General features: G+C 44.7%; 1 protein-coding gene across 1 annotated transcript in view; it reads right to left on the bottom strand.

Moving 5' to 3' along the window:
* Positions 1-26258, bottom strand: part of ZPBP (zona pellucida binding protein) — a 1007890-nt gene that overhangs the window by 335864 nt on the left and 645768 nt on the right. The window contains exon 7 of the mRNA XM_086964982.1: positions 19246-19423. Within this exon, the coding sequence (XP_086821108.1) occupies positions 19246-19423 (178 nt within the window). The remainder of the gene's footprint in view (positions 1-19245; positions 19424-26258) is intronic.

Raw genomic sequence — 26258 nt, 5'->3', positions numbered from 1 at the left:
TGGCCGACATCGGAAGAAAGTGGGGCATCGGCATCTGCTCATATGCCGACGACACGCAGCTGATGGTGACCATGGATGAAAGATCGGAAAAACTAGAAACAACTAAAAATAAACTCCACAGCTGCCTCTCCGAAATGGCGGATTGGATGCGTAACCACTGCCTTAAGCTTAATGCCGGAAAATCCGAAATTCTATTGTTCGGAGGAGCCAAACTATCGTGGAACGATTCATGGTGGCCACCGTCACTGGGAACAGCCCCCACCCCGAAACAATATGCCAGGAACCTAGGCATTATGATGGATGACGCACTATCCATGAAAGACCATGTGCGCACACTTTGGGGTAAGGGATTTGCAATCCTGAAACTCCACGCCAAGATCTTCACATGGATCCCACTTGACTGTCGTCGTACGATTACCCAGGCCCTCCTAGTCAGCCGCCTGGATTATGGCAATGCTCTATTCGAAGGAATGAACGAGCAGCTGTTCTCCCGCCTACAGGTTCTGCAAAACCAGGCTGCCAAACTGGTATGCAACAAAGGCAAACGAGACTCGGCATCGGCATGTCTAAAACAACTCCATTGGCTGCCGATGCGCCAGCGTGCCACATTCAAACTACTTTGTCATGCGCACAAAGCCCTCCACAAAACAGGCCCTACAATCCTGCAAGGGAAAATTGAATTTTATATTCCAAACAGGAACTTAAGATCCACTAACTCAGCCCTAGCAAAACCCAAGCGTATCTATAAAACAAGGACAGGAGGACGAGCCTTCTCTCACTTGGCGGCCAAACGATGGAATGAATTACCGATGGATCTGAGACACACTGTAAACCTTCTTTCATTCCGGCAAAAACTCAAAACACACCTCTTCCCCAAAAACTAACCCCTCCTGCTTAAACCTCAGCAGCCCCTTCTCATTTAGCGCCTTGATATCCCTTGGGATGAATGCTGCGCTCTACAAATATCACAAATAAATAAAAAATAAATAAATAAGAAATATGTACTGCACCAGACACCACAATTAGGGGCAAGAGGAAAATTTTAAATGCCTTCTCCAGGTTCTATTCCAACATGTACATTGCCACTCAGGAAGCATGCTCGGAGGGAATGGAGTCCTTCATGGACTTGATTGCGCTAGTCTGGTTCAATAACACTCACAGAAAGTATATGGATCTCCCGATAACCACGGAAGAAGTCGCCCAAGTCATAAAGAGCCTGCCTCTCAACAAGGCACCTGGCCCAGATGGCCTAACCACAGCTTTTTATAAAACTAACGTTGAAGAGCTGGCGCCCAGACTGCTGCGGTATATGAAGAAGCCTTGGAGGAGGGAATACTGCCCAAAACCATGAGAGAAGCCATGATTATCACATTGTTAAAGCCCGGAAAGTCGGAAAAAGAGATGGACTCCTACAGACCTCTCTCATTTATAAACGTAGAAGTTAAAATTCTGGCCAAGTTGGCAGCTAACCGGTTACAGCCACTGCTTCCTATGATAGCGCTCTCTGATCAATCGGGGTTCATTCCGGGTAGATCGACATCACACAACATACGAATCATATTCTCAACCCTACACTATCTACACCCAGAAGTTCATGTTGCAGTGGTGTTCCTGGATGCCACTAAAGCTTTTGATACACTTGAGTGGCCATATTTCTTTGCTATATTGGGGCGTATGGGTTTCAGTACGCTTTTCATTAACAGAATTTGTTGTTTGTATACCCTACCCAGCGCCAGGATTAGGGTGAACGGCTTGGTTTCTGAACCCTTCCCTATTTCACGAGGTACGAGGCAGGGATGTCCCCTAGCCCCGCTACTGTTTGCTATAGCAATGGAGCCTCTGACTGCCCAAATCCGACAACACCACACAGCACGGAGCATAGGGTTTAGCTCCAGGAGCCTTCTTGTATCGCTGTATGCAGACAATGTGACCCTTGTTAACCCGGAAGACAATTTAGACCCAGTGTTGCGGGAATTTATTCGCTTTAAAATGGTCGAAATAAGTAATTTTTTCCTTTGACGGAAACCACCCCACAGGTTTCCTTCAAATATCCAGTGAAATGGGAAGCAGAAGCAGTCAAATACTTGAGTATATGGATAAGCTGGGATGTTCAGGATAGTTGGAATTTGAACTACGGGAGGGCTGTCATGTGGCTAGAGTAGAAGGTCAAGAAATGGGCGGGGCTGCCTCTGTCCCTTACTGAAAGGATAGCCCTAGCTAAAATGGTAATTTTACCAAATTTCCCGTATTTGTTCGCAAATATTCCGATTCCACTTACATAGCACTTTTTCAACACTCACAAATCACATCTTGTTGCCTTGGCATGGGCAGGCGGACAAGCTAGGGTCTCCTGGGATGTGTTGACGCAGCCTTTGAGACAGGGTGGATTGGGCCCCCCAGACATGCACCTCTATGCGCTCTGCGCTCAGGCCCAATTTCTACATTTCTGGGTCCATCCGACCCCCTTCCAACCCCATGTAGCAGTAGAACAAGATGTTGTTGCACCTGTCCTGCTGAAGGTGGCAATCTGTGCAAAGGCGCGATGTCCTAGAGGGGATGTCGACGCTGGAACACTGTGGTGGGTATGGGAGGAGTTGCGTAAAAGGGCGGGAGTCCCGAAATTATATGCTCCCTTGCTTTCTCTGACGCAAAACCCAATGCTGCCATGCATTGCAGGAGGGATTAGTAAAACCCTAGAACGGAAGCTACAACTTCACACATTTGTGATTTGTTCACAGACAACAAATTTATGCCCCCCCCCCCCCGGCGGCAGATGAGGGACAGACTGAGCCCTTCTCAGAACTGTTTTTGTATCACAGACTGCGAACGGCATGCCGTGCTCTTAGTGATGACTTCCGTCAGCTCCACCAGTCTTCCCTGCATTGGAGAACCTGGTGGGATCCCCGTCCCCTGAAAACTGGTTACCAGACCCCATAGGCAAATGCAGAACACAGCACCGGTGGTCCAGCCTAAGTCCCTGCAATACTGGAACGATGACCTTCCATCTCTGCTAACTGAAGAACAATGGGAATTCTGTTGCAGACAACTTACGGAACTCTCGCCTAACTATAGACTACGCCTGATACATTTTAAATACTTACACAGATTCTATAGGAGACCCATTAGTCTGCATAGGATGGGACTTACTGGGGAGGATGGCTGTTGGAGATGAGGGTTCTCCCCCGCCTCATTCTTACACATAGCATGAGCTTGCCCGATGCTTACGGACTATTGGTCTAAGATTTTTATTTCGGTGAATCAGATTGCTGGAAGGTCAGATACCCCATCCCCTGAGCTAGGCATACTGGGATATGTCAAAAATACTCCATCCAAATCACGTAAATTACATGCGTTACTTTTCCTATTTGCCAAAAGATGAGTGGCGGTACACTGGGGCAGGAGAAAGGCGCCATCGATCAGGGGTTGGCTGGTCGATGTAGCCTATGGCCACACACAATTGGAAACATTCTGGGAGCTCATGCTGCCTACTTCCTGATCTCGCGACATTTGGGAACCTTTCCTACAATGGGTTATGACACAAAAAGAGACTGCCTAAGTCAGAAACACCGCAAATGTGCAACCCTTGGAGTAGGTGGGAAAGGTAAATGGATATTCTATGTTGAGTGGTAAGTCGTTATTTCTAAATTCCTTGTGCAAGATGGGACAAATGGATGTGTCCATACGGGGTTGTATGTCTCTTGTGGTGTCTACCTGATGTTTTAAGCTTGAATACTATTTTATTGTCGACGACTCCTCGAAACTTTACAGATGTTGATTATGTGTACATTCTATTATAAGCATGACGTGACCAACTATTGCATATTTGTACTACTATATGACCTATCTCTGCTCCATGGCTCAAGATCAAAGTAACAACAAACTGGCTGGTTCTGTTGTTGTAATGTTTTGTATCTAACTAAAATGCTAATAAAAACAGTTTTAAAAAAAGTATGTCATAACTGAATCCTTAAAGACAGAGTAAATGCAGATTTTCGGGAAATGTTTCAAAATAGAATCAACAAATGTACCTATCCAGTAGATGTGTTTTGATACCAAATAAGAAATCCAGTACTTGCATAGTGCACAAATCACCCCCGAAGGGGTATTTTGGCGCTGGGGGCCATTGGGAAGATTAAGCGATCTATAGCCTAGAGTCGCATGGTGCTGGGCAGACCCATGCCGCTGGAGCCAGGGATCGAACTGTGATCCCCAGCGTCCAGTGTCAGTCGCTCTGGCAGCCGCGCCACACCTCTACAGTACTATTTGCAGTGTGAACCACACTGCAAAAAACAGGATTAAAATAGTCTACTTTCCCCAGTTAGCCTCAATACCATCAGACAACCACAAAACAAACAAACATACAAAGTACAATGCCAACAGGAATCAAAGTACAATAATGACTATACCACATTCCTTACATAGTTGTAAAAAACAAAGACATGCAAAATGTGTAGCTAACAAATGCTGTAGCCCATGTGTCACAACATGTGTGGCTAAGTCAGAGGAAAAAAACCTGGAAGAATTATGTGAAAGTCTATCTGCACAAAAACCTGTGGGTTGAAACTATATTCCCAGGTCTTGACCCATCTTCAAGCAACAAAAGATGTCACCATATTTACATATATTGAAAAATTAGCAATTTTTTTAAGGTGATCTCATTAAATGGTACAATCCTAAACAAAATTCTACCTTACAGGATACATAACAATACTGTCTCAATGTTTCACCTCATGAAAAAAATCAACAAATATTGTGTCAAGGGTTTTGATGAAAACCTGGTTACATTAGGAAAACCCAGCTTTATTATTCAGGGTAAATTGAGCTATTAAGACACCATTAAAAACGAAAGTCAAGGTACTTATCTTTGGTAACACATTATCTGGTACAGTTTCTCTAGTTGCAGATTTCTTACCTTAGAATTATTCCCAGGCATCACACCGGGTCTGGAAAAGCTTTCGCGACCAGCAACCCTGAGAGCTAGTAAAAGATGTAGTTCGGCTTCGTGTGGAGTCGTCCACTCCGGAAGTGACGTGTGCGGTGCCTATATAGGCGACACCCCGGGACAGTGACATTGGGTCTTTTTGCAACTTTCCATGCCAGGATCACAAAGAACACTGACCACTGGTGTAGAAATCTAGGGCCATGAAAAGGGAAAAAAACCTGTCCCTAGAAATCCGGTCAAAAAATAGCCCTTTAAGGTGCCTAAAGCAGAGTCCCGCTGGGAAAGAGTAAGAACAAATAGCAGGGGAGCAGAAAGGGGGTCAACTTGCTTTTCTGCACTCCATGCCACAAACATTCCACAGCGGCAGTCATAGTCCATCTTGGTGGAGGGACATTGGCTGTCAAGATAAGATTACAGACTTCGGGCAGAAGGTCAAAATATGTCAGCTGTTGCCACTCAATCTCCACGCTTGAAGGAGGTGCACTGCCAGGTTTGGCTGGAGGACCCTACCTGCTGCTGCGAAAGGAGAACCTCTCAAAGGGACAGCCTGATCCATAGGACTGATTAGGCCTGGGCGGAGTTGGCGGAACTTCGCAAAGTGACAGAAAAAACTCCACAAAGTGCCATTTGCACTGATCTTCCTCCCGCACAAGTAGAAATTCTACCCAAACTCTGCTGTGCTACGCGGTTCAGAATTTGCTGAGCACGCAAGAGCATAGAGTGCATGAAACTCTGCAAACTCTGCGAATGGAGCAGAGTTCATCGCCCAGGCCTAGGACTGATAGCCATGCTCAACAGCTTGGGATACCAAACTGTCAAAGCTCAGTTTGGAACTACAAGGATGACTTTTACAGGTGTGGTATGGCTGGATCCACTCACGATGAAAAGCGTCTCCAAGTGAAAACCGGTTTGGAAACTCCAGTTAGCAAAATTAGTGAAATCGTGCATTCTCAGCAGTGGCGTACAGATCTAACTAAGGGTCTCCCCACTGCTGAAAGAGACATTGCACCACCTCCAGATGGGGACTCCATTTGTGAAGCACAAGGCATCTTCGGCTTAGTTTGTCAGCCCTGGAGGTCAGATAACACACCAGGTGTTCAACCACCAGGGATATGCCCTAACATTCCAACTATGTCCAGAGGCGCAGTGCCACTTGACAACGGGTTCACGACCACACCTCATTCTATTTGTTGCAGTACAACATGGGGGTGGTGTTGTCCATGAACACCTGCACTAGCCTTCTCTTGATGAAAGGTAGAAAAGCAGGATTGCTCGAAGCTCCAATTGGATGATGTGGAGTCCGGATTCCGCCGGAGAACTGAGTCCTCTGATCTCCACATCTCCTAGATGGCTGCCCCATCCCCAGAGTGATGTATCTGTCAGCTCTGGTTGGGGAAGGGAGAGAGATGTGCCGCTATCCCACGGTTGGTTCTTTAACTACCACTGCAGATCATTTGCAGTTCCCTCCGGAGATCTGGACCATGCCAGAGATATTCCCCTGATGCTGCACCCACTGGAACTTCAGGTTCCACTGCAGAGCCTGCATATACCAGTGGGCAAGTGTCACCAGCAGGATGCAGGAGGCCAGGCCATGCAGTTTCTGAGTCAGTCTCACCGAAACCCAGGAATTGTCATGTGCTTACATTAGGCTGAGGCAGGAACACCACCTTTTTACATGTTCACATTTAAACTTGACATCCTTTCTTGAATGTTGACACTTGACACACTTTTGCTTGCATGCCTGAACGGATAATGTTCCAGAAAGTAACATTGCTTATATTTACACATCTTCGGAGGAACATTATCGGAGCCTTGAAAATTCTGTATGAAAGCTAAAGTTCACTGTGCAAAATTATGTAGTTTATTATTGTTCACTTTGCATTAGCTTTGTCAGGGTAGAATCAATATTGGCAGCCTGACTGTGACTTCGGCATGGCAACAAGGGTGATGTTTGTTAAATAAACAACATCACTTCTTTGTTTAAGTTAGAGGAGCATTTCACTGGCACTGATGAGGATGCCCAATGCTGGAATATCAACCCAGCAGTTTCCTATTTACCTCTTGCGAAGAATTCAACCCAGCTCTCCACCAAGATGGGCTTCCTAATGACACTTACTAACAGGTTAGATCACCCTCTAGGGATTGTGTCAGATTCACCCACCCTAGTGACACTGGGATAGGGAGCGCTAGGTGGGAGCATACCTATCACTAGACATATATGCAAGCATATATTCTATGTAACAGCACAATGGTTGAATTGTTCATCTTCTTCACAATTGTCGTAATTCTGATCAAGTTATTCTGTTTCCTTTTGTTAATTACTGCAGTGCATATATTTTACCCAAGCATCATAATGCTTTAATAAATATTGAAACGCCATGTGTATTTCTTTTGCATCTCTTTGGGTATGTATAAGTAATCAAACAAAACTTTTCTAGATCTCTTTCCACAATTTCCTTGTTGCGTGTGGGTTGTCATGGTCTGATTGCATATTCCACCTGTTACAGTAAATGGTTAGGAGTAAATATGGTGCACTGTGAGCTAGCAGAGCTGAGGCCAACATGTCCTGATTATGTTCACAGAAGCAGTCTTACACAGTTTAGACGTTTATGTTGTCCAACAAACGCACAGTTTTACTGATAAAGTATAAGCTGCACAACAGTATTATAGTCTAAATATCCTGAACTCATCGTTCTGCAGGATAAGGCCAAAACTGCACCGTGTCAAGAACAGCTCTAATGAAGGAGAGGGTCAGAGAGGGAGTCAAGTGTGACTTTGGCACATTGATAGTGAACCTCAGCAAATGCAGGAGATCTGCTGTGGACTGGAAGTAGGATAGGACTCTGGGAGGAGCTTGCTTTCAACGGCAGTCATTGAGAGAGAGGAAGACTGGCCCCCCTGATCTCCACAAATAAGCTGCAACCACCGCCATCACCTTTGTAAACACCAGAGGGGCGCTGGTAAGGCCATACAGGAGCACAGTGAACAACAAGTGCTCTTGACCTACTGTGAATCACAGGTAACATCTGTTGGCAGGATGGGAATGTGGAAGCATGTGTCCTGCAAGTCTAATGCTACCATCCAATCTCCCAGTTCCAGGGCAGGCAGGACTTGAGCAAGTGTAGGAATTTCAAATGTTTATTTTTTTCAGGAAGAAATTGAGAGGATGCAAGTCTAGGATAGGACGGACGACTCTGTCCTTCTAGGGCACCAGAAAGTAGGGGGGCATTGCAACCACAACCTACTACTGATGCTGGCACCCTCTCTAAAGCTACCTTGGCCAAGAGAAATGCTACTTCCTGATGGAGTGAAGCAAGATGGTCCTCCGTCTACCTGTCATAAGAGGGTGGCATGGGTGGAGGGTTAGTCAGGAAGGGGAGGGAGTAGCCTTTCTGGTCAATCTGGAGAACCCAGGGCTCTGATGTTTTTGACCTCGAGTGGTGCAGGTAATGGCGTATCCTCCCACCCATTGGTTGCCCATGACGGTCGGATGGTAAACTAAAGTGGATTGGAGGCTGCGGCTGCCTGGGAGGGGGGGGTGGACTGGGCTGACCTCTGGCTGCCTGACAACATGGTCTGAGGTAGCTCCATCCTTGGCCAGGCAGAGGCTGGGAAGATTGTGGGCTGTGGTGCCTATGCAGTAGAGGCACAGCTAAAAGCCACTTCTTTGCCCATGAAAGGAGTGAAAGGTGGACTGAGGTTGACAGAGGTACATGGAAAGGCCCAAGGGCCTGGTCATAGCTCTGCTGTCATTGAGGTGCTTCAGCGCAGAGTCTGCCTTTACTCTGAAGAGAGGGAAACCACCAAAGCACGTGTCCATAAGCGAAGCTTGGACATATCCTGAAAAAACTGTTGAGCTTAGCTAGGCATGGCGCCTTAAGGCAACTGATAAGGAAAGTGCTCTGCCTAGTGAGTCGTCATGTCCAGTCCAATTCTGATTGTAAACTTAGCTGCATCTCTCCCATCAGCCATAGCTTGAGTATGGCCAGAAATTTATCTGGGACCATAGGCAGCACCTGCACAACCAAATTCCACAAGGAATTATAGTAACAGCCCAAAGGGAATGCAGTGTTCACAGATGGCAATACCAGGCTAGGGAAATAAAACATTTTCTTGCCTAATGTGTCTAGCCTCTTGGTTTGCCTATTCAGTGGGGTGGTAGGGAATGCCCCAGGGTTTATTCGGGAAGCGGAGGCTTGGACCACCAAGCTCTCTGTGGTGGGGTTTTCATTGAGGAAAGAGGGGTCCCCTGGGGTGGGGCAATGGTTGCGGGCAATTGTCTTGTTCACAGGAGCGCCTGTGCAGAGCTTGGACCAGTCCCAAAGCAGGACTTCCATAAGGGTTTTGTTAAATGGGAGAAGTGGTTCTGAAGTGGTGACACTCGGCTGGAGCCCCTCTGTCAAGACATTAGTCTTGGGAGCCACCAAGGACAACTGAAGGTCCAGGACCTCGGCCATCTTCCTCACCACCATAGCGAATGAGGCACCCTCCTCCAGGAGGGGAGAGCAAGCCAGTATCTGGAGAAGTGTACAGTCCATTGGCATCCGCCTATTCCTCACATCATAAATCATACATGAAGCACTGCCAGAAAGAAGTCAATAAGCTAATATTCAAGAACCATTAGGAGAACCAGTCAAATTTGAAAGGGACATGGGCAAAGTCAAAACATGTTTGAAATAAATTGAATAGGTTGTATATGCATGAAGTAGAGGAGCAATTGAATACTATCTCAACTCAATAATACTCAATGAAAAGCATGTCTAACAAACTGTTCTACAAAGACAGCAACAAGATAAAAAAGAATGCACCTGCACTATCTATATCCGATTTCAACTATTTCTCCATGAGAAGTCTGGCACTGATAAAAGTTTTCAAATACAATGTATTATGAGTGACATCTATATATGTACATCAATGCACGTTCATGCATTGTAACTGCTCCAGTATTGCTTGGACAAATAGAATAGGAGGCATAGTTTTCCACAAGCTCTTACTCCGACCAATTCAAAATGACATCAGACTTAAATACCCAAACCTAAAAGGTGAAACCAATCAGTAAGTGAGTTCCCTTTATGTTAAAAAATAGAATATATTCTTTATAGATGAGGTCAGCATGGTACCTAGTTTAATGCTGGATCTGCTACATTTAAAAGTGTTTGAATGCAAGAAGCAGATTATAATACAGGAAAGCCCTTAATTGTTTTAAGCAAACATTAAAATTAAACCCAGTAAAGGCCAATCCATTATAGAAACACATAACAATGTTTACAAATTAGAACATTAATGGCATTTGGGTTGCATCAAGATGTCATGCAAATTATTATCTACTGAAGACTGTATAGCATTCAAAGAATGCTTAAAAGAGAAAACAGAATCCATCAAACTTTCATCTTCTATGGACTGACTAGACCTACCTCCGTAGGAAAATCAACCTGCCTTCAAGCTAAAGCACTAGACAAATCAATTTCAAATACAGCAGACTTAGAAAATAACGCAAAAGCTTATACCAACTCAAGCGTGATTCTACAGAGTGCATTCACACTGAAAAAATATGTTAATGGTGTCAAGGTGAAGATAACAAATAGGCACAAAAACAAATTGGTGAGAAAAATGGGAACAATCACTACAAAGAGCATGTTCCAGGTTATGATTCTTATTATTCAGGGATTTCTATGTACAAAATGAGGAATCTCAATTAAGTTTAACATATTCAAATGCAAGGGACACAAAATATTGCTTACCAGTAAATGAAGTTTTCCATTATTGGTATATTTCATAGATTCTCATGCTTGAATTATGCCAGTCATCAAGCTGGGACTCCCACAGTAGACATAGTGAGCAGTAACATGTCAAACATACACAGAAAGGCTTTAACATATTCACATATTCACAACAGTAACTTATTCACATCAATATTAAAGATCAGAAACTCAACCAATCTGAGTATTACTCTTCTGCACACAGGCCACCATAGTCAGATTCTGAAGCACAATTGTTAGTGAAATTCTACAACTCAGGTTCCTCTCAGCTGAGAAGAAGTGTGGTCTGCATGCAAATCTAACAAAGATACTAATGCTGGAGAATTTCTGTAACAGGTAAGTAACTTTTTCTTCTCCAATGTTTGGTGTTTCGTAGAGTCACATGCTTGAATAAGAACAACAAGAAGTCATTTCAAACTGAACAACATTCAGTGGTTAGAGAGTAACGAAGGATAAACATGCTCACATATTGAAACAAAATGACTTAGAACTGCTTGCCTACTGTTGTATCTCTTTGTACTGTCAAATCTAGACAGTAATGTTTAAAAGAGTGTTTGTTTTTCTACATCGCTGCCCTGCAAATATCCACAATGGAAACACTGGAGACTAATGCAGCAAAGACACACTTCTTGTTGAATGTGCTTTTATTCCTCCTTTTGTAGGATGACCAGCTCCATTATGAACAGAACACTATGGTTGAAGACACCCAGCATACTTTGATTTAATAACGATAGTCCTTTTTGTAGACGTCCAGAAGCCACAAGGAGTAGGTCAAATTTTAATTATTTGGTTCAGTCAATACAAAAATTCAAGCATCAAGTTTGAAGTTTATTTTTTGATATTTCAGAACTCTGAAGAGATCCACATAGAGAAAGATCATACTAATAAATACAACATGTACTCTTTCTGTAACAAATTGAAATTCATTAAATTCATTGAGAAGTATACAGATTCAGATCATTAAAACACATTTCAAATAAATACATACTGTCTGTACTGTTTCTCTAAACAGTAAAATACATTAAGACATACCCAAATTCAAATTTGGCACAAGGTTCACAACTAGATTAATATACGTTTAAGAAGCATTTAAAAAAGTTTAAAAAAATGATAACAAAGTTAGGCTAACTCTTCTAGCTAACGTTAGGGCTAAAAGAAGAGCTAGCGTCCAGGAGAGATACTTTAATTCTGCAGCATGTATTGGCTTGAAAGGACATTTTATTTTGTTGAAGTGACTCTAAAGATAATCTAAGAAACTTACTGATAAGTCTACTAGACAAAAAGAGCAGTTTATTCAATGTTCTTTTGAAATTTCATTTGGCAGACAGATGGATCCCGATTGAAGCATGGTACAGTCCTGATCTTGCTAGATGTACAAGATATTGCAATATATTTTGAGGGAAGGAGATGCAGAGTGCAAGGCATGCTCTATACCTCAGATGCAAAAACGTTTCTATTTTGCATTTTATATATTATTAGTAGAAACGGCTCTGAACAGAGTTGCTTACAGTTATTGGGAATGTCTAGCAGATGGGATTCATTGTATTTAGGAGCCAGGCTGGCAATTTTCAGAGAATGTAGATCTGTATGAAGAATCTGCTTGTTGCATTGAGGCAGAATGTTCAGCATTGGCTCTAACTGAATTTGAGACTGTTTTCGATACCGTTCTGCAAACCAGTTTACCTTGTGGGCCACACCACAGCCATACCTCAGCACCGGCTTTTCAAGAAAGGCGAAGGAAGACTTTTTGCGGTTGAGAATGGGGGTAATACCATATAAAGCACATCTCCCCCCCTGGATGCACTTGGACTGCAATCCTAAGAGTAGGCTCTGCGAAAATGCTAAGGACGACGTTCTGCACCTGCTGTGTAGCTGCAAAGCTCTAGATAGTACCCGAAAGAGCTTACTAACACAGCTTTGGAACCAAAGACGCGTGCAAACTCGCAGACAAGCTCTGCTGATGAGCTTTAAGGGAGAAGACATCCAACTAGCAAGCAGGCTAGTGCACTTTATGAAATTAGCCAACACGGCCCTAAACCCAGCGGTTAGCAACTGAATTTGACTTAGCGTGATTTGCTCCCGCTCTTCAAGACTATTTTTCTTTGATAATCAAAGACACAACTGATTGTGAAAGTCCCTTTTCCCTAATGCATAGTACTGTACTAGCCGCATGACTTCTTCTTGCTCTTTTTAACTTTTTTAAATGTTTTTTTAAAATTGCTTTCCAAAATGTTTTTTTCATGTACTTTCCTCTTTTTATTGACTAATTGCAAAGATTTTAATTAATCATGCAATAAAGATTATTATTAATATTATTATTGTGGGCCACCATGGTTGTACTAGAATGAAACACCACAGTTCCCTCTTCAACTTCGAAAAGGAAATTAAAGCCAGGGAAAGTGGACAAATACGCATGCATAAGTCTTTGCCCAATTTATCAAAAAATAAATTACCCCTCATCTTAGTAGGATGTTCCTGCTGGCAAAGTCATGGTGTTATTGGTTCTAAGTGGAAGAACCAGATTCAATTTTGCTTTTCTCCTGTGGCAAAATATATTTTATGAACTGGGTTTAGTTTAGCTTCCACTCATGACATTTCTTTGCTGTCCTGCTCAAACTGTCGGTCCAGGAGATTGTCATTCCTGGCACATACTAGGCCTTCAACTGAATGTAAGGTTGTGTTGCCCAAACCCATATACTCTGAGCTCCTGCAAGACTATTTGCAGTTGACTTGTAACTCGTGTAAGTTGGGGCCCCAACCCTCTAGTGAGGCATTTGATATCATTACAAATTGGGATTTCTCCTGGGGACTTGCTGGGGACACCGTCGGAGAGTAAACTTCTGTGGACTGGTCTTGGGGGTACCCTGCAGTAGCTATGAGGCTGTACATCCCAGGATGTGCCTCTAGGGGGGTAATCTGCCTTGAGGGATGTAAAGTGCAGCTGAGGAAGTCCCTAGTCTAAGGAGCAGCACCAGGAACCTGAGTACTGCCAACAAGCCTTACCCGTAGGCTGTGAGTTGCTATGGGGCAGGAAAGCAGGTACTAAGCACTCCTTTATAGAGGACAGAACTTAAAAATCAGCTCCTGAGACATGAGAACATTTTAGTGGCTAACAGGGCTAAAACTAACAGCATGCCACCAGGAGCAAAATAGCACACACCCAATGCAAATCCACACAAACAGCATTTCTTCTGGCTCATCATGCTGATCCGGACCAGAGGGCCCCAAAGCCCCTGGGCCTGCAAAACCTACATCTTGTTCCATGGTTCTTTAAATAGCCCCTAGGGAAGGCCAGTGATCTAGGGGTTGCCTGCTGAGGGAGCTTGTGTGATGCCCAACTCAGTTTTATAATTGCCCCACAAAGGGCCAGGGTCCCAGGGCAGCAGCTGTACCACACTCCACCATCTTGAGACACCCAGGTGTACCAGATCCCTGGGAGCAATTTCATTTAGGTTCAGGGGAGCCTCAGGTTGAGGAAAAGTGCCCGGGAAGCAGGGGACTCGCTTGGTGAAGGACTGAGTGCCACCCTCTCCAATGCAAGAATGAGTAGACCACACAGCTGACTGTTCTTACCTCCGATGATGACAGGTGGGTAGCAAGAGAAGAAGAGGGCTGTCATCTTCATCACTGGAAGTGAGTGCCTAGCAGGCAGGAGCCAGCTGGAATTGTGAGACCTGTGAGGCCCCCTTGTGGCCTCCAATAGAGTGTTGCTGGTGGCCTACCGCATCCCGATTAACAGAAGAAAAATTGCGCACCCAAGAAGACAGTAGTGGGGTAAATTGTCTCCCCATAATCCCTGATGGTGCACTGCCAAAATTAGCATATTTTGCATGCCGTGCCTACAGATGCCAGGGGCAACACAGAATGAGTAAATTGTTGCTGGCAACCACACAACAGCAGCTGAGGGCTTCCAAGCACCCAGAGAAATTTACTTACCGCTCTAAGTATTCTTGGTTCCAGAGAGAGGGACACCCTCTTCTTTTCCAAGCACTCCAGGAGCTTTAACGTTTGATATTATAGATCTGGGCTGTAAGGGTATTGTTTCTAGACCCTTTCGCTGCTTTGCAGCAAGTGTAAACTAAGGGCAGGCAGAGAACTCAGCTCCACCAGAGGAGTGTGCAGAGTTTTGCCTACTCCGTGCTTCTCTGAGAATGCAGAGTTTAGGCAAAACTCTGACTCTGCAGTGGAGCAGAGGTAGCCAGCCCCTCCAACGAAAAAATGTTCCTCCACCCCATCATAAAAAATATATAAACACAATGTGCAGTTCTCGCAAGACGTACGTCGTACATAGGGGTTTGCGGGAAAGAGACCACCACGAGGAGGGCAGCTCGGAGATGCCACAGTACAGGTAAGTGCAGTTTTTCTTTTTCAATTTGTGCTTATATACTTTTTATTAGGGGCGGTGGAGGTGGGAAGCGGAGCGGAGTGCCACAGAGTTTTTTCTCAACTCCGTGGAACTCTGCTTAGTGGCACTACGCAGCTCCACCCAGAGTTAGTGTAAATGCAAAAAAATCGACTTCAAATATGTATTGATGTTAACAGTATTACACATGAATAACTGTTCATATTTTTTAATGTTATTAAAGGGTGGTACTATCCTGAAATGTTTTAATATTGATTGCACTACTGTTCTGTCATTATCTACTATGGGGACTGTTAGACCTGTCATCCTTAGGGTGGTCTTCCCAAAAACCTTTTGCCATTTCTCCTCTTATTTTTGATGACCTTGTTTTTGCTGGCTGTATGACTCTGTACACTTTACCCCTAATAACTAGTGCTAGAGGGCATGTGCTCACTCCTTAACACATGATAACACTGGCTTAACCCCAATTTACATATTTACTTTACTTATAAGCGATTCTTCATTTGTGCCGGTGGTTACTGGTGCTCGGCACTGGCACTTCTTTCTAAACACTGGCATGGATTTATGATTACCCACCACATAGTAAATGTAGATGTGTGTGTTTTAGCTATGCTAGAAAGATTTGTTGAGCATTTAAATATTTCATATCTTTACAGAAATGGTAAAACTCTGGCTTAAACCTGCAGTTTAAAGTGACATGTGGGTGTTGCCAGCTGTAATGGACCCGTGTGAAATACCTTGGGCTCGGCACTTAATTTATAAAAAATTAAGCACTGTACGTCCTTAGAAAAGTGGTACTTTATGTACTAAGAGCCAGTAAATTAAATGCTACTAGTGGGCCTGCAGAACTGACTGTGCCACCCACTTAAGTAGCCCGTTAGAGATGTCTCAGTACTCCCATTGCAGCCTGTGTGTATGCAGTCTTGAACTGCCATTTGGAAAGTGCACCTTGTTTTACATGCTCAGTTAGTGGAAAACTCTTGCGTTAATTTTTCAGTACTGCAATGTCTACCTCTCCTATAAACTAACATGGGAGTTAACTCATTACATCGATACAGTACAGTGATACTTTCTAAATGGGATCAAGTAACCAGTTAATGTTTGGTGTCCATGGAAGTTTAATGAAAAGTCCGCTCTCATTGTGAAGTCGATTTTACATTGAAATTTTGAAAATATATCTTTTAGGAAGATTCACATTTTCCTGCCTTAGCCTTTAATGCCTGTAGCCTGTCTCTGGGTCACATAACTGGGTTTGACTGAAAGTTCTGCTTTGTTTATTCCACACATAATAGAAAGCTTAGGTGTGCCTGGATGGGCCATCACTGGCAGCCCTACTTATACTTGAATAGGCTGTGCCCTCTTTCCACACAAAGGGCTGTATACCCCCAGTAGTTAGTCTGGATACAGGGCAGGGAAGGCAAGAACCCTGTGCACTTCAAAGAGAATTCCTAGACGTTTCTCCGACCTTTCAGAGTAAGGGCCCCAGGTATAAATATTGGACCTCAGACAGCAGCTCTTCAGTACAGTTCTGGGCCAATGGATACTCTGCCAGAAAGTGGGACTGCTATGCTGTTACAAGGACTGCCACTCTGCTGCCCTGCTGTGCTGCCCTGCTACCTGCTGCCCTCTTACCTGGGTGAAAAGGACTGGATCTGCAACCGTTGAACCCAGGACTCCAAAGTGACTCCAATGCCTAGTTGGCTGGCCTTGAATATATGATGATACAACGCGTTCATGTTGATCGAGGTATCTTACAACGCGAGTTTTACAACGCTAGTCGTTTCAACAACTTGCACTGGAGGGCGCTGAACTTAGGGACAGTACGATTTACTATTCCAACACCACTCTACATAAAGTTGGGAAGGTGTTGGATAGTAAATCATACTATTACTTAGCTTGCAGCGCACTCCAGCGCAAGTCATTGAAACTCCCACGTTGTAAAGGTCCTCTCCCGCTGGCCTCCTGACTAGAGTCTCAGGGACAGAAGGCTCCAACAACCTTGAACCCATCACTGGGACTCTGTCATCTGTGAGCCCTACCCTGCCAAGTGGTGCCACCTCCGTCCTGGATACTCGCAAGTGGGCCTGAAGGTGCTCTGCCTGCCCATCTGTGGATCCAGCAGAACAGATGCATCTCCTCTGCTGCACGGCGCAATCCTAAGGAGAACCAATGGATCCCCCCCTGCTGCGAGGGTTTTCCAGATGCAAAGACTCTGCATCAACCTCACAGCCTGCACCAGAACAGCCCCTATGCAAAGCTTTCCTAGCGCAGGCCCTCGCATTGCAAATCCCTCGTCAATGGCAGCCTCAATGACGATGCAGGTTATCACATCGCACCCTCGCAGCTCCTCGGAAACGACGCATTGTCTTGACTGCGCGACATATCCTCAATGCCATACTTTGCATCCCAAGCCCTCATTGTCGAGTTCCACAATGATGACACATGACCTCGCAAAACAGCTCTGCAGCAGCTCAGGAGTGAAGCAAGGCATCAGCTGCGTGATGTATCCTTGGTGCGGAAATTTGCAACGCTCTGCTACCAGGATCTAAGGTACTTTGTTCAATGGGCCTAACTGGGTCCCTGTATCCATGCCACACTCCACCGTGGTCGCCCTGAACTTGCGTTTTTTTCCTGATCCAGCACGCCTAGATATCTACAGATGGTGCTTTTTGGCTCTACTTTTGCTGAAATCTTAAAACCTGCATATCTCTGGTTCTACTGATTTTAGCAATCTTGATCTTCTTATATTTATTGAAAATTACTCTATTTTTCTACTGTGTGGGATTCCTTTTGTGGTGTGTTTGTACTCTGTTAAGCCTGACTGCTCTGTGCCAAGCTGACAAGCAGTTGAGCACAGGTTAATTTAGAGTTTGCTTGTGACTTCACCCTGACAAGGATTATTGTTTCTGCTTGTGTAGGGTTTTAACCTTCTCAACTAGCAACACAATTTCTTACAGGGACACCATGACAATCCCAGTAGGGATGACATTTATGACTGAACCCACTATATTGTGATAATCAGTTGGTTGGCATTGTGATTTTAGGCTTGAGGGCTGCTGGTGTGCAGAATATTCATTAGAGGTGTCTCCCATGCCACAGAAATATGGCACAATTTGAGCTAATTTGATCTGTGTCACAAGAGACATTTCCAACTGCACATTATGCATAGGACCTACGAGGGTGTGTATTTAAGTACTTTTCCTTCTTACAAGAAAAGCACTGACTGGACAGACATTTATTAAGCATTGTTTCTTGCAGAGCCTCAAGCCCAAAACATCTCCTGAGTAAGCCTTGGACTGCTCTGCTTTGCTACCTTGAAAGCCAAGTGCTAAAAAAGTGACTTGTTTCCCAGTTAAGGGTTCCCCAGTATGGAAGCTCCAGAACAACAGTGGCAAAAGACACCAGCTGTTACAATTGGGACCCAGTACTCCCGACTTCCCTGGGACCATTGACAAAAATCTTGATTATTACGATCTGCATGACATATGAGACATTCAGAAAACATACAGGGCAAGATATCAAGAAGCAGCAGAAGAGTGCCACGGAAACGTTAAATATCAATGTTACAGACTAGCAAATAGCCAACCTTATTGATTTGGATTACTCTTTATTATTATCTGCAAACTTAAAAGTTTAACATTTCAAACCTAAATTCTTGTTATATTGTACACAACGAATACTTTTTAAGTCGGGGTTCATGGCGGATTCATGAGGTAATCATTGCGGCAGGGAAGTTACTAATTTAATACACATGTTCACCAAATGGCCTGCTTTGGAAAAATATTGGTCAGAATATATGACAAGCTTCAGACAATCACCAGCTCCAGCTCAAGTATCACTGCTGAGGCATCTCATTATATCATGGCGATAACGTTCATTCACAGAACCAATATGTCACTCTTAAATTGTCTTTAACTATCTCACTTCTCTTCACACTTCATATTGATTGTTATTTTCAATGACTGTTAAAAACAAACATGATATTCTTTTAAATAACAGCTATACCATATTTCTGTTGAAAATGCCAATCAAATCAATACATAGAAGCACAATAAAAGATCATGTTTCACTGACCTGAATTGTCAGACACATACACACGGTTTTAAGAAGCGATAGAAAAGAAAATGGAAGCAAATGAACTAAATACATCACAATCATATATTTGTAAATGGTTCACATACCACAGCAATTGGGGCATCCTGGGTGAAATTTAGGATCCATTCCATATCCAGGAAAGCAGCGGTTAACCCATATCATATGAAGAGTGCCAGCAATATAGTAGATATCAGGCAGCAGTACTTTACTTTCTTCTAAACTTTCTGTTTGTTTTTCGAAAAATGCCTCTATGAGATCCTTAGCCTAAAAGAGATACAGTAATAAAGTGCTGAAATAAATTAGCTGAATTAGCAATGAGTGGATGAAAAGGCAGAATTATGGAAAATTCTAACTTTCTTTTTTTAGGCAACTGAAAACTTTTTGGGAGTTTAAACCATAACATAGAACATTATCCTCTGATGAGTCTAATCATAGAAGGGCTCCAGGTTTGCCTTTAATTACTCAGTACTGTTTTAGTTTTGTGTAAATTACACACTTGAAAAAATGAAGGTTGTTTTTTTGCATTTCAATATTTCCACTGAGAGATTGATCCCTGCATCTAATGTTGCCTCTACATTTGGCCTACTGTCCTTTGTATGTTGTGATGTGCTTGTGTCTTGGACTGTTGACATCTGTTAGGTATTATAATGTCTCTATAATCTCTGCTTGTACCTCCTTTCCAAAACATCTCATATGATATAAAGACAGAAATGGCGTACATACTTTATGCTAGGAAAACCTCAATAATTTGCTGGTCTGTTACTATGAGATACTATGGTGTGACTTCCTATATCATAAAACATACAGTAGAATTTTCAAATGTATTGCTTTTGGAAAAAAGAATGTACACCAGAAAAAACAAGCATTTGCAATGCAATGGTCTCGGCATCATTAAAGGTAGAGCTATTGGCATTGCTCATGACATTTTTTTTTCTTTAAATCAAAAATAAATGGCATTGTCATTAACATTGCCAATACACAGCACTCTGCACTCAACAGCACACAATGCTATGCACACTCACTCTGCACTCACTGCTCTGCACACTCACTCTGCACTCACTACTCTGCACACTCACTCTGCACTCACTACTCTGCACACTCTCTCTGCACTCACTACTCTGCTTACTCACTACTCACTACTCTGCACTCACTACTCACTACTCTGCACTCACTACTCTGCACTCAGCACTCACTCCTCACTACTCTGCACTCACTACTCTGCACTCAGCACTCACTCCTCACTACTCTGCACTCACTACTCTGCACTCAGCACTCTGCACTCAGCACTCACTACTCACTACTCTGCACTCACTACTCACTACTCTGCACTCACTACTCTGCACTCACTACTCAGTACTCTGCACTCACTACTCTGCACTCACTACTCACTACTCTGCACTCACTACTCTGCACTCACTACTCACTACTCTGCACTCACTACTCACCACTCTGCACTCACCACTCTGCACTCACTACTCTGCACTCACCACTCTGCACTCACCACTCTGCACTCACTACTCACTACTCTGCACTCACTACTCTGCACTCACTACTCTGCACTCACTACTCACTACTCTGCACTCACTACTCTGCACTCACTACTCTGCACTCTGCACTCACTACTCTGCACTCAGCACTCACTACTCTGCACTCACTACTCTGCACTCAGCACTCTGCACTCTCCCCTCCTCACCCCGACCCTCCCCAAGCCCCTTTCGCAGTGGGTGTGAGGTTCCGCCCCCGTGACCTTCCAACTCACGGCTGCGAGTTCATGGACTTCGCCAAAGCTGGCCTGGCGTCCTCGCGCAGCGCTAAAGTCAGCAGATTCCTTCAACGAGCCACGCCTGCGGAAGGTGCACGTGACCTCACCCGCGGTTTCCGGTGCACGCCTGTCCCCTAGCTGCTCGTGCACCACCGGCCTGAACCTAAGTCAGCAGCATGTCCATCACCGAGCCACACTATCTGAGATGCACGTCACCCTCGGCTTCCGGTGCACGCTTGTCCCCAAGCTACCCGTGCACCACCGGCCTGAACCTCGAACAGTTGATGTTCACCACGTCTCGCTAAACCTGACTGTGACCAGCCACCCACAGCGTGAACAAGGCTGATGTTGGGTATAATTCTGCGACATGACAATAAGTGCACGTTAGAAGCATTGTGTATTTACTTGTATTTAGTTATTTAACATTCTTGCCACGAACGACCACCGGGAAGGGGCGCTAGAGAGCGTCATGCAGCAAGGAGAGTCTCCGAATACATGAATACAGCAGGATAAATTGAAAGTATGCACCATAGATGCAAGAGCAGCCGGCGGTGTATGTTCAGTTTTAGCTACAATAAAGGATGATTTCAAAAGAAGCAGACCTGAGAATTAGAAGGGTGCACGAGGGGAGAGCAGAGATGGATGGGGTGTCAGGAGACAGAGAGGCAGTCACAGGCGATGGCCTCGGGTGCAGAAATCGCTGCTGGAGAATTACTCGAAGGGAGAGAGGGGTTACCAAAGACGTGACTCATGAGCATTATTTTGACTGCAGTAACTAAGGAGTGTGCCCAGTGCAAGCTGAGAGAGCATCCTAAATGCCCCCGGAATCCCGCCGCGGCCGCCCCGGAAGTCAGGCACGGTCGCCTGTGACGGGGGCGGGGCCACGTCCAGACCGGAAACGGAGGCAGGTGGAGTCAAATGCGTCTCGCGCCCGGGGCTCCTCTGAGCGGTGTGGAGCCCCGGGGCCGCGCCAGCAGGAGGTTGGGCGCCGCGTGCTGAGAGCAGAGTCCCCGACATTGGCCAGGTAAGCTCCAAAAGGCTGGGGGGGCTTGGTGCACTTGTGTGTGTGGGTGTATGCTCGTGTGTGTATGTATGTGTGCGACGGTGACGGCGGGGGAGGGAGGGAGGGGGGCCTCGGTGCACTTGTGTGTGTGCGCGTGTGTGTGTATGTGTCAGGGGGGGTGTCTCTGTATGTATGTATGTGCGTGCGTGCATGGGCGCTTGTGTGTGTGTATGCGCATGCATGTGTTGTGCTTGAGCTTCCCAGGAGACAGCGCCTGGCCACAGCGCGCGTTCCCGTTTCAAATCGGCTCCAAGGATGCGCGCGGCCGGAACTGTCTCCTGGGAAGCACACTCGCTAACAAAAGATCTCGGCGGAGACGCGCTTCCGCGCGGCTAGCCGAGACCTAAAAATTTCATGATTAACAAAAGAAAAATGAAGTGTTATTTTAAGCTTATGCTGCTGGCTGTGTGTGCGTGTCTCAAATATAGGTGTGCATTATCTACATTTAGGGAGCGTCAAAGGACAATTTTACTTGGGTAAGGACAATAGCATCCCAGAAATAACTGCAGGAAGGCCAGCCATGTGGTACCCACCAACCAGGCAAGTAATCTTGTCCTTACAGTAAATTCAAAGAAAGGTTCACCAAGTGCACACCTATTTTCCAATTTTTCACATGTGCGACCTTAATGTATTCAATAAGGTCGCACATGTGAAAAGTTGAAATATGGAATGTAGTATCGGTTGAACATTTATTGGATTACATGAAACAAAATAAAATTGTTCAAAAATTGGACAAAACTGTTGGTGTAGTGAATAACAATCACGTCAAAAGCTGTGCAACCGGTGGTGGAGTATAACTTCACTCCAGCTTCTTTTTGTGTTTACAGATACGTGGCACTTGGGCAGGCTGTGGTTCTGGTTTGAACGCTTAAAAAGTAAACATTTGAGGAGAATTAGACAATGGAAAAAATTGGAAAATAGGTGTGCACTTGGTGAACCTTTCTTTGAATTTACTGTATGGATTTACTGCCCCCTTTCCAAGTTGCACCCACATAGGACTGTGCATAAATAAGATTACAATGGAAGAAAACACACGTGCGACCGGATTAATATCTTATCATCGCTGAATCAGAAAACTAACACCTCGATTTAACTTCATGACATTTGGTTCCGTTTACTGGACCTCGTTAGAAAGTGTCAACATGTGATAGATGGTGGTCTTGCTCTTGTTTTAAACATACATACTTTACTGTACCCTTTGTAGTAGTCCTTACTGGGGTACCAGAGCTGGAGAAGAACAAACGGGAGGGTTTTGCCCAGTTGAAAAATAAAATATCGCATTGGTTAAGTCTACACAGACCTATTGCAAATAATATCAATGGAGAAATTGTCCATGTCCGCCGCCTTCCTTGGCTGGGAGGAAGACCTAAAGATATTGAGGGAGACATAGTGGTCATTAATTTTAGAGATCAGAATGCCGTCCATTTTATACTTAACTGGCCGTCTGACCACGGAAGTAAATCTATTACCCCCCGTCCCCTAACATATTTTTATCCTCGCTCAGTGGTGTTCCCACCTAATCATCAATCACAGCGAGCCCCCCCGCCCCCGTTATTGAGGCAAATGCTCCCAAACCCATATCGTCCACCTGTCTACAATAACGGCCCTATATTTAACGACAAGCAACCACCTATAGCTGTAGATCTGTATGGGTGGAATACTATAGGCCCAAGGTACAACTCCCTAACACACAGGAGAATGGATCATCTCAAACCTTTTACACCCCTAGATACCACCAACAGGTTTGACGTGTTTAGTGGCCTGGAAGACTGTGACTGATGCCATCGGGCCACAGGGGAGGGGGATAAGGAATTCTGTGGAGACACAGGGGGAGACACGGGTGTAGGCACGGGGGAAAAAGGATCAACTGATATTAGCACACCCAATGGGTACAATGCTACTTGTAGCTCTGGGGGTAATACACGTAATTCTGGGCAGCTTCACTGTAACTCAGATACTCCTACCCCGGCCAGTGGAAGTACAAGTCCGACCCGACTATCTGAAGACCCCGTGCCAGGGGAAGTAACCCACGTCCACACCTTACCCCCACCATCTATTGAGGCTGTTAGTCTAACAGAACGGGGATATAAGATGGCGAGTTGGAATATTGCTGGGTGGAATAACAAGATAGATCGTCTAGGATGGTTAGAATTTATAACCCAATTTGACATCTTGTGTCTCCAGGAGACTTGGGCGGCCGAAGATGTCTATCTTGATGGGTATGTTGCCTATAATTGCCATGCTCAGCCATCCAACATGGGGAGAGCCAGTGGTGGAATGGTGATATTGCTCTCTGTGAGGTTACCGGTTCGAGTAAAAAACCACCGGACCGTCGGTCTGCACTCTCAGTTGTTGTGGTTACAACACAGGAATGGGCGAAATGTTTTAGTTATAAACCACTACAACAATGTCTTTAACCACTCAAAAACAGATATGGTTGATGAACTTGAAGCGGAGGTGGAAAGGTTATATGGGCGCAGTGATGTGTCTTTTGATATTTTGTGGGGCGGAGATTTCAACATTCACATGTGCCCATTTGTTGGCAAAAGGGTGTGTGGGTATGGGGATGAGGTGGGGGAAGATCAGACCCATTTTTTACACTCGGTTTATGGGGAATCCTTAAACACTCTTATGCTTAAAATGGATTTATGCATTATGTTACCTGGCGTAGACAGTGAGGGCAATTCGGTACCGACCTTTATTGGTAGGAATTGTGCCACGGTTATCGACTACCTCATTGTCTCCTCCAGTATTACAGCTTTGTGTTCCTTACCCGTAATAGTAGACCCAGCCCTAAGCGATCATAACTGTCTAACAATGTATCTCTCCTTGTGGGGGGATAAAGTAAAGGCGTTACATGGTGCAGTGACAGATGTAGTTCCACATAGACCCAATGGCCCTAGAATTAAATGGGGTAGGCAAAATGAGGAACATTTACTATGTACCATTGTGTCTGCTTGTATAGATGAGGTGGAATGCTGTCTCGAACCCGAAAAGGATAATGCTGATATTCTAGCTAGTTTCGACATCATTAATAAAAACATTGCAGAAATCTTAACTGGAAGAAAACCAAAGGGCCCTAGGATTAACGGGGGATGGTTTAACAGGGAATGTACTAAATCCTTACAAAGACTCAAAGTTGCTCTTAAGGGTAAACCCAGAGATAAGGAAGCAGTTAAAACCCTCAGAAGGGAATACTCAATTCATCTGAGGGATAGGAAACAGGAACTAAGGGAAGAGGCCTGGAACAACCTGACTAAGGCAGTGGATCTTAAGGATACCAAGCTCTTCTGGTCCACTGTCAATAGTCCCTTCCTCCAAAATGAAGAAGTCCCGGTAATGTCTGCCCAGGTATCTGAGGAACAATGGGTGGCTCATTTTACTAGTATTTTTAACCCCGAAGGACTAGCTGTAGGGGGTGATAGGGAAACCCTGGCTTTTATCCCCATACCTCTTAATATCACAGTCTCTGAGGTGGATGCTGCCATCCGGGTCAGTAAGGGGGGAAAGGCGCCGGGCCCTGATGGGGTACCCGTTGACCTTTATAAAGCAGAGGTTTCCATATGGAGCCCATTGTTAACAAAGGTTTTTAATGCTGCTGCAATGATTGCGGCCCCACAGACTTGGGGGGAATCAATCATTATCCCGGTGTATAAAAAAGGGGAGAGGGGTGAGGCAAAAAACTACCGCCCGATTTCTCTCCTCACTGCTTCCCTACAAATTATGAGTAGGGTATTACTGAGTCGCCTAGAGGAATGGGTAGAAGATAAAGGGATCCTTGCGGATTCTCAGTACGGATTCCGCAAGGGGTTAGGCACCATAGAACAGTGCATTAATTTAGACCTTATTATATGCAAATATACACGGGCTAAACAAGGCTCGTTGTTCCTTTGCTTTGCCGACCTGACCAGTGCCTTTGACTTGGTTGACCATGGCCTTCTGTGGTCAACCTTGTTGGACATGGGTGCTCCACAGGATATTATCTATTTCTTGGCCCAACTTTATAGGAATCTGACGGCTAAGATACGATACGGTCAATCGGGGGAGTGTACATCCAGTATTAAAGTAGGTTCTGGAATTAGGCAGGGATGCGTCCTTGCACCTCTTCTTTTCTCCCTTTTTATTAATGCAATCGAGTCGGAACTACGGACCATCAGTGCAGATGCACCGACTGCTGGCGGCTTTTCCATCCCAATATTGCTTTACGCGGATGACGCGGTTCTGCTCTCACAAACCCCTCTAGGGTTGCAAAAACTTATGAATAAATTTGCAGA

Source organism: Lissotriton vulgaris, chromosome 4_1 (assembly GCF_964263255.1).
Source record: "Lissotriton vulgaris chromosome 4_1, aLisVul1.2, whole genome shotgun sequence".
NCBI lineage: Eukaryota > Metazoa > Chordata > Amphibia > Caudata > Salamandridae > Lissotriton > Lissotriton vulgaris.
Note: the sequence above shows the minus strand (reverse complement) of the source record. Positions and strands in the feature narration are given on the sequence as shown.